We start from the raw sequence: 12,780 nt of genomic DNA on the forward strand, positions 1-12,780 counted from the left end.
AAAAATTTCAAAGTTTTTTTTTTTTCCTTTCTGGAACTCAAATCTTCATAATTGCAAATTTTCCAAATTCGCAGAATACAGGACATGATATTTTTAAAAATATTTACTTATTTATTTGAAAGTCAGAGTTACAGACAGGCAGAGGCATTGGCAAAGAGAGAGAGAGCAAGAAGGAGAGAGAGAGAGAGGTCTTCCCTCTGCTGTTTCACTCCCCAGATGGCCCCAATGGCCAGAGCTGAGCCGATCTGAAGCCAGGAGCCAGGAGCCTCCTCCCAGTCTCCCATGTGAGGGCAGGGGCCCAAGGGCTTGGGCCATCTTGTACTGTTTTCCCAGGCCACAGTAGAGAGCTGGATCAGAAGTGGAGCAGTCAGGACTTGAACCGGCACTCATATGGGATGCCAGCAGTGCAGGCAGCAACTTTACCCGCTAAGCCACAGCACTGGCCCCCAGGACATGAAATTTTGATTCTTAACAGTTGAGTGCTTTCAATAGGATAACTTTCAATGGTGTTTCCTTAAATGTATCTGGACTGGCAAGATTTAAAAAAAAAATGCCTGAATAGGAGACAGCAGCATCTACCAATGGTTCAGGAATGGTACTAGCTCCAATTTATCAAGGAGTTAGTAGGCAGTATGTATATATAGATAGTCATTTGCCAATGAAGAACTTGAGAACTGACTGGTAATGATACTGATGGTGTCCCAGGATGGAGAGAGCAGAGCCATGACCAGAAGAGCTAGCACCCTGCTGGTGACTGACACAGTGCTCTACAGGGAAACCACTGAGAGAGAACCCTGGTGTCCAGGAACCAGGTTGTCATAACAGCTACCTCTACAAAGGTATCAGCTGCCTCTGCAGATGTGCCATCATACAATGAAGAACTATTCCTTCACAGCATCTACCTGCAGCTGTTAGGACAGAGTCTCTGGCTCTACTTGCTCAGGTTTTCAGAGTAGTGGAGAAGGAAAGAGTCTGGCCAAAAACACAAACCGAGATATCATTAGAACCCAATAGACTGTAAAAGGAATGTGGGAGCGTGTGCATTAAATTTTAAATTAAATCATTTAGAATAGCAGAAAATGAAGAAGAGGAAGAGAGAGAGCTCTTCCATTTGCTGGTTTACTCCAAAGAACCTGGAATAGCCTAGTCTGGGCCAGGCTGAAGCCAGGAGCCCAGAGCTCATTCTGGGCCTCCCACATAGGTTGCAGGGATCCTAGCACATGGGCCGTCACCTGCTGCCTGATGGAAAGCAGGAGAGGTGACTTAGGAAAGTTGTCAGACTCTGGATAGTGCTCCCTCTTGCAGAAGTAAGGATTGATGTTGCCAGGCCAGGAGTGGGCATCTTCATGGAGATGGCAAGTTTCCATGTTGTCTCTGCCTCTTAGCTCTCAATGACTCTCTTCTTACTAATTTCAAAGAGTTAAACTTAAAAGAAGAAATAAAAAATTCCCATTTTGTTTAAATGAGCTCCTCCATAGAATCAGTGCTTGATGACTGTGGACTCTGCTGTTCTGTGTGGTGTGCTCATTTACACTGAGCAGAAGCTCCTACTCCTTCCTTCTCTCAGTGCAAGTGAGTCTCACTATGAGCATTTGGCATAGAGAGATTCATGCACATTTGGATATCCTGGAAAGATATGACCTTCTACTCTTCCCAGCTTACCTGGATGAGACTCCTCCAAACATTATAGCTTAATGGAGTCTTTGAAAACCTATTTAAGCCTCCTCCTTTCTCATTCTACTTTTCTTGACTATTTCTACATTTTGTTTAAGGAATATTGCATCACATGAGAAGTGTAGATTTTAAAGATGAAAGCCATTATTGAATGTTTATATTATTCCTAGAAAACTTCCTAAAGATTTATTTGTGTTTTTCTAGGTCAAATTCAGTTTCAGGATGACTGTTGGAATATTTATAATTTTTATAGCTCAAGGTTAAATATGTTCCCTGGGAATATTGGAAATAGTACTAAATACTAATGATGAATTATTCTTCTCTTCTAACTTTCAAAATTATTTGAAATAAATAATAAAATACTAAGGAGATGCCTATTTAAGTGTACTAATTTTTTTTTTACAATTTATTTATTTGACAGGCACAATAATAGAGAGAGGGAGACTTTTTTCTGCTGGTTCACACCTAAAAGCCTGCAGTGGACAGGCATTCCTCTTTCTCCTGCCTTTTGCTCTCTTCAGGAAGTCAGTGGATTGGATGACATCATAAGGTTTAGGGAGGGGAATCCAAACTGAATACAGTCATTCAAATGCTAGTCTCTCTTGTACCAACTTCACAGACACAACCAGGAATATTTGGACCTTACTTGTGTACATCAGAGATTGAGAGCAAGTAGGCGCCATTAAAAGAGGTAGAATGAATTGTGGGTTGTCAGAAAACAGACTTCTATTCTCCCCACAATAATGAATCCCAAAACTACAATGGCCACAGGCTGGGGCTGCTGCCGTGTGTGGTGAAGTTAGGATGGTCGTCCATTCAGCAGGTGGGGACAGGGTCACCCTGAAACAGCTGCTCCAAGGGCAGGGCCATGGAGTGAGAGCTCCTGGGACAAGCTCTGTGGAGGGGAACTCTGAGTCTGTAGACAATGTCAACCAGTGGTCACAGAGATATATTCAGTTGGTTCCAAACATATCCCTGTTGTTACTTTTGAGTTTTGATACCATTCACTTAGTTATAAATGTGTCATTTGAAAAATGCACTCTGGGAAAAATATACATTTCAGAACAAACCTTCAGTCATGTTGGGATGGAGATTAGCATTTTGGTGACTAGCATTTGGCAACACTGCTTTATCACTGGGAATTTCCCTCTCTTAAAGCTAAGGTGACACTGTTACTAAGGGTAATTCAGAGAGTAAGGAGAGAGAAGCAGTGAATCATCAGGAGGAAAATAATCCACAGTTTCTTTATCAAAACTGCCTAGACTGCAGGAAATAAAACTTCCAAAATTGCTCTTCATGTTCATGAACATGCTTATAGGAGGTATTCCCTTTGGATTAAGTGTGATATTATTTATTTACTGATTGATTTGCAAGTTGGGGCAGGGACATGAGACACACATAGTTCCCATTTGCTGGTTCACTCTCCAAATGCTGGGAGAGGCTGCAGGCCTGCAGGGAAGATGGAAGCTGAGGACTCAATCCAGGTCCCACAGGTGGCTGGCAGGCAGCCACCTGTCTGAGATACATGCTGGATCTCAGGATCCCCATAAGCAGAAAGCTGGAATTGGGAGTGAAGCTGAGACCTGAACCCAGAACTCTGATGGAGGAGGGAAGCACCCCATCTGAACTTCTGTGGTGTCTTCACTACCAGGCCAGATGCACTCACACACCTCCCCACCCACCTCTATTTTAAGATTTATTTGTTTCCTTGAGATGCAGAGTGAGAGAGAGAGAAGCAGAGACAGAGAGAGATCTGCCATTTGCTGGTTCACTCCTTTAATGGTTGCATGGCTATAACTGAGCCAAGATGAAGTCAGAACCAAGAGCCAGGAGCTTTTTCTGGATCTCCCATGTGGGTGCAGGGGCCCAAGGACTTGTGTCATCCTTGGCTGCTTTCCCAGGTTCATTAACAGGGGGCTGCATTAGAAGTGTTGCAGCCTGGACTTGAACAGTTGCCCAAACGGTGGCTTTACCACTCTGCCACAACACCAAGGACCACCGCCCCTCTTTGTAAATCCATTCAGACCCTGCAGACAGTCCAGTATCAGGAAAAGCCCCCAACTCCTGATAACAGCTGCTATCTCTTCTTTCCATTTTCTCCATCTGTTGTTTCCTCTATATTTTTAGACCATCTTTTCTGGACTTCAATTTTTGTAGTGTGCTTTTGCGCAAAAATATTTTTTTTGCTCTATATAATTTATATGATATCATTTACAAATTATAAATGTACAGTGTGATAATTTTGATTTTCACTAAGTAGCATGGAAAAGCAAATGGCATACTATGACTGATAGTTCATGTAAAACAGCAAGAGAGATGATTATCCTTGCTATTAAAAAGTGTTTATTTTTCAAATATTTGAAAGGCAGAGGATAGAAAGCTCAGCAATGGCAAAAAATAAAGTCAGGAAATAAAGGATTCAGGTCCTGGAGAAATTTAAAACCCCAAGGTCCATGCCACCTGGTGCAAGGCCAAGGAGTGACAGCTGCCTCAGAACTCTGGGATCTCGCAGGTGTGAAGACTGCAGCCAGGTGCTCCTCCAGGTCAACATCTCAGCTTAGCATCAGAACTTGTGGAAATGTGACTCCTTGGCTGCTCCAGCTTCCAACTAAGATAAGACTCCTGCAGCAGCTGGCCTTCTAGGCTTAGGGATCTGAGGATGGAGCGTACTCCTTCAAGGAAATAGCCACAGATTTCCCTTGAAAGAGTGGTAGTTCCAAGCTTCCATGGCAAATGCTAGTCAAGTATTCTGCTTGTCTCCCTGTGTGTACCCAGCCCAGGGAGACGCTGTGGTGAGTCACAGAATCTTGGTTGCTGGAACTTTGTGACAGATGGCAACTTATGTGCAGGGTGCAGGGCATGGAGTTAGAAGGAAGGGTGTGAGAACCATCAGGTCCTGGTCATTCAATGGGGTGTGCCCAAGGAACTGAAATCTTCCTGCCAGTGCCGTGGCTCAGTAGGCTAATCCTCTGCCTTGCAGCGCTGGCACACTGGGTTCTAGTCCCGGTCGGGGTGCCGGATTCTGTCCCGGTTGCTCCTCTTCCAGGCCAGCTCTCTGCTGTGGCCAGGGAGTGAAGTGGAGGATGGCCCAAGTGCTTGGGCCCTGCATCCCATGGAAGACCAGGAGAAGCACCTGGCTCTTGCCTTTGGATCAGCAAGATATGCTGTGGTCTATCCAATGGCTGTGGCAACCGTTGGAGGGTGAACCAACGGCAAAGGAAGACCTTTCTCTCTGTCTCTCTCTCTCACTGTCTACTCTGCCTGTCAAAAAAAAAAAAAGATATCTTCCTTTGTCCAAAGATATCTGGTTGTGCCAAGGGGTCCTGTATGTCCTCTAAGGTATTGTCGCTGGTTCTTGTCTTGGCTGCTCTTCTTCTATTCTAGGTCTTTGCTAAGGCCTGGAAAAGCAGTACAGGATAGTTCAAGTGCCTGGGCCCATGCACCCAACGGGGAGACCCAGAAGAAGCTCCTGACTTCAGATCAGCCCAGCTGCAGCCATTGAAGCCATATGGGGACTGAAGCAGCTGATGGAAGAACTTTTTCTCTGTCTCTCCCTCTTTCTGTCTGCAACTCTACCTCTCAAACAGATGGAATGGAAGAGGAAGGAGAAGAAGAAGGAGAAGGAGAAGGAGAAGGAGAAGGAGAAGGAGAAGGAGAAGGAGAAGAAAAAGCAGAATAAGCAGCAGCAGCGCCAGACCTGCAGGACACTAACAGCGAAGATTCCATAGACCTCTGTGAGTGTCCTCCTGCTGGTCCCTATTCTGTCTGGGGTGGAGCCTCAATTCTCAAGGCTCCATTTGCCACTGTCCTAAGCCAGCTCCTGCCCTTGAGAGGGGAGCCAGGTAATTCCCATTCCCATGGCCAGCCTGGGGGGAGTGTGAGGAGGGAAGAGCCTGTGCAACAGGGAAGTCCCAGCAGAGTGCACTGCAGGAGCAGGTGTGCAAGTGGCTGAGGGGAGGTCCCAGCACCAGTCAACTGAACCAGTGTGTTCCCAGTCCTCCAGGCAGGCAGATTCAGGGGAGCCTGATCAAGGACAATTCTTGTGCCCAGGGCCTGGGGTGCACAGCCCACCAAGTGCCATGAAAAGCTGTGAACCTTAGCATTGGGACACAGTGAGAAGGCCTTTTGGATGCTCTGAGGATCTGGTTCTAGGTTGTCAGCAGGACAGAGAGGGGCCCAGAAGTCTAGTCCAGGAGGAAAGAAAAACTTTGGGTCAACTAAACACAGTTAATGGAGCCCATTGGCCAAAACAGGAAAGGCTTCCAAGGCTGGGCTGTGTGGTCCTGTTTCTTTCGTAACAATGAAGGAGAAAACAGATGGTTTTGGTTCACATGCCCTCCTGGGTTGACCTCCTTAGTTGGAGAAGGAGAGGAGGAAACAGGGAGAGAGAAGTGGGAGCTGGCGACCAGAGACAGAACCAAAGCAAGAGCCTCAGATGCCAAGAGAAGCAGGTTTAGATGTTTGATGTAGAGAAACAATGCCAGGGAAAACTGATAGCAAAGCTGCACTGACATTGCAGGCTGAGACAATGTTAGGTCTGCCTTTAATATGTCAATGTGTGACCTCCACATGCGTCATTCACCAAGGCACTTAGAGGTCTGTGGGCTGATTGACATCCAACATCCCCATCATTAATCATTAACACCATCCATCAAACTGTCCCCAAAAGGGTCCAGAGACCCCCTCCATTTCCTCTCTATAAAATCCCCTTATTACCTGGTTAATGCTACTCTTAGGATCATTGGTTACTATTCTCACCCTGTTTTCTATACTACAGTGTCTAAGTGTTTACAGCAGGTGATAATAGAACAAAGGAAGGCCTTCAGCAACCAGGCAGTCAACCAAATGCTGCTACAGGGATGTACTCGGCTCTCCACACAGGAGACAGTGGCTTGAGACATCGCCCCATGCCAGCGAAGAGTACATCATCGCCCCATGTCAGCAGGAAGTAGCTCTAAAGACAGATCATCATCCCTCTACCCCTCTTGGACTTTTGGGACTAATGTAATACCATACAAACCTTGCTTTATGAAAAACAAAAGGGGGGGATGTTAGGAAACTGGCGCAGTTGGCCGCATGGCCCAGCTACCTGAGCCAGGCTCCACCCCCATCCTAATGGGATTGGCTGCTTCTGCTTCCTGCCCGCCCTCAGGCAAAGTTTTAAAAGGGCATGTTCCCCTTCTCTCCTGCTCTCTCTCTCGGTTCCTCTCTCTAGCCTCCTCCTCTGGTCTCTTGGCTCTTGGTCCTTCTCTCCTGCACTCTCGGCTTCTCTCTTCCTCTGTCTCTCTCTTTTACAGTCTCCTTCTCCCTTTTTCCTTCGCCGCCCCTTCACTCCGGTCTGTAGGTTGTTCCCCAATAAACTTGACTCTCACTGGGATTAAACATGACAATAGGTCTGATCTGATTTCATCATCACTTAAAAAAAATCATCTATTATTTTTCACTTTATGTTTCTGTGTGAGAGCAAAGTGTTGAAATCCTTACTTAATGTATACTAAGCTGATCTTCTGTATATTAAGATAATCGAAAATGAATCTTGATGTGAATGGAAGGGGAGAGGGAGTGGGAAAGGGGAGGGTAGTGGGTGGGAGGGACGGTATGTGGGGGAAGCCATTGTAATCCATAAATCGTACTTTGGAAATTTATATTCATTAAATAAAAGTTTAAAAAAAAAACAAACGAAAACACACCAAATCCAAACTAAACTCTGCTGTCCAGTAATAAATGCAGTCATCTAAAAATTTCACAGGCCACTGTGTGAATCTTAGTTACTATCACAGAGAAACTGAGAGGTGGATCTCTAATTCCAGAAAGTCACAGCCTCTTTCCCAGAAATACGTTGAACAGTCTGCCCAGGTATTGTCTTATATTTCCAGGACCCCATAAATGTCACAGCCCAACAGTACCCAGGGCTGCTCTGACTGTGGTGTAGCCTGCTGTTTGCCACTTTCTTTCATCAAACTCTCAGGCTTTTACTTTCCTGCCTTTTGATTGAATTCCATCTCTCAGTGAAGCCAAGGACTCTCCTGATATCAACTGGGATTCTCTGTCTTATAAATAACTAAATAAATCTTAAAGAAAAGAAATTCAAAATTCACTAGGTTTAAATCAGAAATAGTGATTATGTCCAGCAAAGCAGAACAGACTACAGGGCTCAAATGCAGTCTCTGGCTGGGGGTGGGCAGCTGGGGTCCAAGCATCCCCATTTTGGGTGCTAGTGCTTCAAGTTGCAGCTTAACCCACTGTGCCACAATGCACCCCACCCCCAGGAATGTCTTTAAAGAGGCTGCCCTAAAGATTTCTTTAAATCTAAAATCACCCATACTTGAATACTATCCATTTATTCTGCACCACACAGCACTATCTCACTTCAAATTTTGCTTAACATGATAAAATTTGCTGACAACATACAGTAATATCTCACTTTGTTTTGTTTCTTTTGATGGGATTTAGTGATTCAATTTGAGGTTTAATTTGTATTAATTTAATGATTAGATGAGAACATTTCTATATTTTATTGCATATACCCACATCTCTATATGTATGTATATTCTGTCTTTGTGAATGTCTGCTCTAAAATCTTACCTAATTTTATAGCAGGCTGGCATTCTGTAGTTACTAAATGACAAACAGTAAGTAAGTATATAAATATGATATCTTATTTCATATATATTTGGTAATGTCTTCACATCTTGAATTGCATTTCTGTCCTGTGAAAGAGTATCTTTCAAAATACGGAAGTCACTAGTTTTAATAGAGGCCGATGATTTTTTTTACCTTCTTGGTTACTGTTTTATGTCCTGTTCAGGCAAACTTCCTCTATGAGAATATTCTCCCATTGTTTTCCTGTTCACCTTTAGAGCTTAAGTCCATCAGGTGTCAGACATTCAATACAGTAGTTCTGTACTAAAACTGTTGAATTTTATATCAACTTGATACCCATACTGGCCTGATGAGCTTGTGATTTTCAAAGTAGAAGAGAAAACAAGTGGGGAGGCTCTCTGCAGTACCCACATCCCATAAAGGCAGACTTGATTTCCAGCTGCTTCACTTCCAATCCAGCTCCCTGTTATGGTGCCAGGGATAGCAGTGAAGGATGGCCCAAGTGGTTAGGCTCCTAAGCTCATGTGGGAGACCTGTCTTCTATATATATAAATAAATCTTTCAAACAAGAGAGACAAAGAGAACACTGGTAATGAATAGATAGATGTGTCATGAGAATTGCAAGGAAAAGCACCTCACCTGATTTTAAATTTGAATACAGCCAAGTTTAGATGATTAAACTGAGTCAAGATGGGTAGGTAGTGCTGTATTCTGAATCTGGGCTGTTCCCATCAAAACTCATGTTGTGGCCTAATCCCACAAGCAGCACTGTTGTAAAATGGAGCCTTGAAGAGGTGAAAAAGGACAGGGTATTTGGTGCAGAGGTAGGGATGTCACCTGGGACACCTGCATACCGTACAACCTCCTGGTTCAGACCTAGCTTCTCCACTTCCAATCCAGCTTCCTGCTAATGCAGCACTCTGGCAGGCATCCAATGATGGTTGAAATGCTTTGGTCCCTGTCAGCCACATGAGACCAGCACATAGCTCCTGGGTCCTCCAGTTGGCCTGCCCCAGGCATGGCTCTTCGGAGTATTTAGGGTGTGAATCTGTGGATGAAAGCTCTCTCTCTCTCCAAATGTCTCTCTACCTTTCCACTGGATGAAAACGCTTTTAAAAGGTGGGAATTCAGTCCTTAAGAGGGATCCTACGTATCTATTGGGCAAAGGTGGAAGGTGAATAAATTCTTGTCCTTGGGGGAATGGATTATTTCTGGCAAGACTTGTTTTTTTTTTTTTTTCTTTTTTAAAGTGTTGTTTGTGAAAGAATTACAGAGAGAGGCAGAGACAGACAGAGAGGTCTTCCATCTGCGGGTTCACTCTCCAGATGACCACAAAGGCCGGAGCTATGCCGATCTGATGCAGGAGCCAGGAGCTTCTTCTGGATCCTCCACGTGGGCACAGGGACCAAGGAATTGGTCACCTTCCACTGCTTTCCAAGGCCAACACAGAGCTGAATCATAAGAGGAGCAGCTGGGACTAGAACTGGCACTCATATGGGATGCCGGCGCTTCAGACCAGGGTGCTAACCCACTGCGCCACAGTGCCGACCCAAGACTGGGTTGTTTCAACTAGGGACCACCCAACCACATGGTTCTTTCTGCACACAATTCTCCCTTCAGCTTTTCTGCCATGAGTTGATGCTTCAAGAGGTTTCAGCAGAAGCTCAGTTGATGCTGACACCATGATTGTGAAATGCCTTGGCTCACTCTCAAGAGTTGTGAGCTAAAAACAGTGCTTTTGAGGACTTAAAGCCATTTCACTTATTTGCTATTACACTATAAAATGGAAAATGACAAGTAGTTACTGTTAAATAAAGAGAAAGGACAAACTATTTCCATATCTCCATTGGATGTTTACAACCATGTTTGTTTGATTCGTCCTTTATTGAATTGGATTTGGACATTACTGGAACACCACCATAATCTATTCTTTCACTTTCTCAAAGTTCATAAATAAAGTGAGAATCAGACAATGTGTTGTTTTCAATGCATCATGAGAAAATATTGAATAAACAACAACATGTACAGCATACATAATTTTATTGTTACTACAATTGATAAGAACACAGTAAATGGGATTTCATGATAGTAGGAGGAATTGAAATTTCATAAAATGCCACCTATTTTTACTATCTGATGAGGCTCAAGGACGAGGGTTTCAGAGAGTGGATTTCCCCCGTGTCTGTTCATAAATGACAGCAGCAGAAGATAGGCTTGAGATGAATAGAAAGGGAACAAGAAGGGATGGTATATATCAGGGAACTGTGATCAACATCAAGAAAGCTCATAGTTCTAGCTTCATAATCCAGGAATAGTCCTATGCGGTTAATCGGCCTTGCTACATATTGCACTAAAAGTGGAGAGGTGGTGAAGAAACTGTTATGGACATCTTCCTTAACACATGCAATAAGAAAGAGTCCCTCATCAACAAATATCTTGGTATTCCTGTACCTCTCTTTCCAAAAGCCATTACAAACACCTACAGCCCAATTGCAAGAGTTTCCCACTTCTACCTCCCAGTAATATCTGCCAGAAGTAAAAGTCTGACCACCCCATGCCAGAAAACATCCAGGCCTCTCCGGGAGACAGGGCACATCATGAGGGAAACAACCAATGTGCAGGCTTCGGAGATCTCCCTGTAGGAACATGTGCTGGTTGAATCTTTCAGGATCCAGAGTGACAGTCACTGTAAAACAAAAGAACAGAAGTAGACACACATGTCAACAATGAAAGTTTAACCTCCAGAGGGAAAACATCTCCCAGAAGCTAATCTCCTGGGAAGTCAGAGGTTACCACAGTGAGCAGAATTTGGGTTGTAACACCTAATAGAAGAGAGGGCCCAATACACACCACAGAACAAAGACCTAACTACAGAAACTGAAATAGTTTCAGAATTCAAATATTGGAATCAAATGTAAATCCAATACCTTACAACTCAATTTTCAAAGCAATGTACCCATGGACAATGTGCCCGGAACTGTCTCCAGTTGTCCAACATCACTGTCAGAAACAGATTTCATGTTTCTAATAAGAATGTCATGTGGGTTAAGATTGAAGATTTTGTCCTAGTTAAAGCACTTCTGTAGAAAAAAAACTACATATTTCCACTGTAGACATATATATTTATGTAAATCTCTCTATGTCCATTGCAGATGTTACTTAACATTTAATGTTAAATGTGCACTGGAGTTTTGTAAGTCTTCTGGAACACCTTGCACTTTGAAAGTAGACAGGCACATATCTATGATGAGGACAAACTGATTATTATTAATTTCTTTTAATATATTTTATACAAAATTTCTCTTATTCTAGCATTGAAACTCTAGTGTATATATATATATGTGTGTGTATATATATATGTACACAGACAAGATTAAGCTTCAAAGATGTCAAATTTAAGATTCACAGTTTTCACAGTGTTCATGGGAAATGCTAATTGTAGAAAAACTAGGGATGGGTTTAAAAACTGTTTGCTCCAAAATGAACTTCTTTTCCCACAAACTTCTATATGTACTCTCTTATGCCCATTATATATATAAAAAAATTAAGATCCAATAAACTCTGAAACCTTTGAAGCATCTTCTTCCAAGCCAGCTTAAATATCGTAAACAAAAGGATCCTTTTGTATGTTTTACACTAAATAACTAACCTTCATTTGCTCAATCTGCCCACACTTCCTCATTCCTTTCTCTATATGATAACTAAGTATGATCTTGGATCACATTTATATTTTTCAATAGCTTTTTCCCTCTTCACATTATAAAAGCTGACTATATAGAAAAGCCTGTGATGTATGTACATAGCCTATGGTTCCCTCACATGCCAAAATGTGTGTAACAGTTGATAAATTGGAAAAGGTCACCTATGTGATCTGCACAACAAGCCAAGGGCATCAAGAATACGGTCAGTGGGCTGAAATTCACCTTGGAAGTATCTGAGGGTTTCTATCAGTCCAGTGATAGGCACTGCACTCAGCTCTGGATTCACAGGCTGGGGCATGTGCAGCAGCATGGATTCACACCTGCAAGAACAAGATAAAGTTCACATGAGTGGAGCCAAAAGAAATCATTTTCATTGAAAAGAAACCAGACTCTTAATAAACCCATCTGGAATTTGAGAAATCACCACATTGTCTAACTAATTCTATTTTTAACTCCTGAATTTCCAAATAGAATACAAAAGTCAATCAGAATTGAGTCCAGTGCTTCTTATTGCTCAAGAATCTGGGTAGATGCTACATCCCTGATGCTCCAAAGAGTAATCAGGAGGGGGAGTCTGGTGTCCAACTGCCAGACCTCCCTGAAAACGCTCTACCTGGCCATGTGTGGTTCTCTGAAACCTGGCATGTGTGCTGCTTCCTTCTGTGGCTAAAGGCTGTGAACCTTGTCCCATAAGGGAGATCTGTGTCCCAGAGCACAGCTACCCTCTGCCCCACAGTGTTCTAAATCATTCGAGGTTTCCTTTGTGTTCTTCCCAAAACTGTGAACTCATAAATGCAGGATC

The 12,780-nt window shown here is 43.3% G+C and overlaps 1 protein-coding gene across 1 annotated transcript in view; it reads right to left on the reverse strand.

Annotated features, from left to right (window-relative positions):
• Window positions 1-10,331: 10,331 nt before the first annotated feature.
• LOC100357717 (uncharacterized) overlaps window positions 10,332-12,780 on the reverse strand; it is a 36,898-nt gene continuing 34,449 nt past the window's right edge. Inside the window, exons 9-10 of the mRNA XM_070060593.1 lie at window positions 12,201-12,298; window positions 10,332-10,963 (exon numbers count right to left, since the gene is read on the reverse strand). Of these exons, the coding sequence (XP_069916694.1) occupies window positions 10,464-10,963; window positions 12,201-12,298 (598 nt within the window). The 3' untranslated portion in view covers window positions 10,332-10,463. The remainder of the gene's footprint in view (window positions 10,964-12,200; window positions 12,299-12,780) is intronic.

Source organism: Oryctolagus cuniculus, chromosome 1 (assembly GCF_964237555.1).
Source record: "Oryctolagus cuniculus chromosome 1, mOryCun1.1, whole genome shotgun sequence".
Lineage (NCBI taxonomy): Eukaryota > Metazoa > Chordata > Mammalia > Lagomorpha > Leporidae > Oryctolagus > Oryctolagus cuniculus.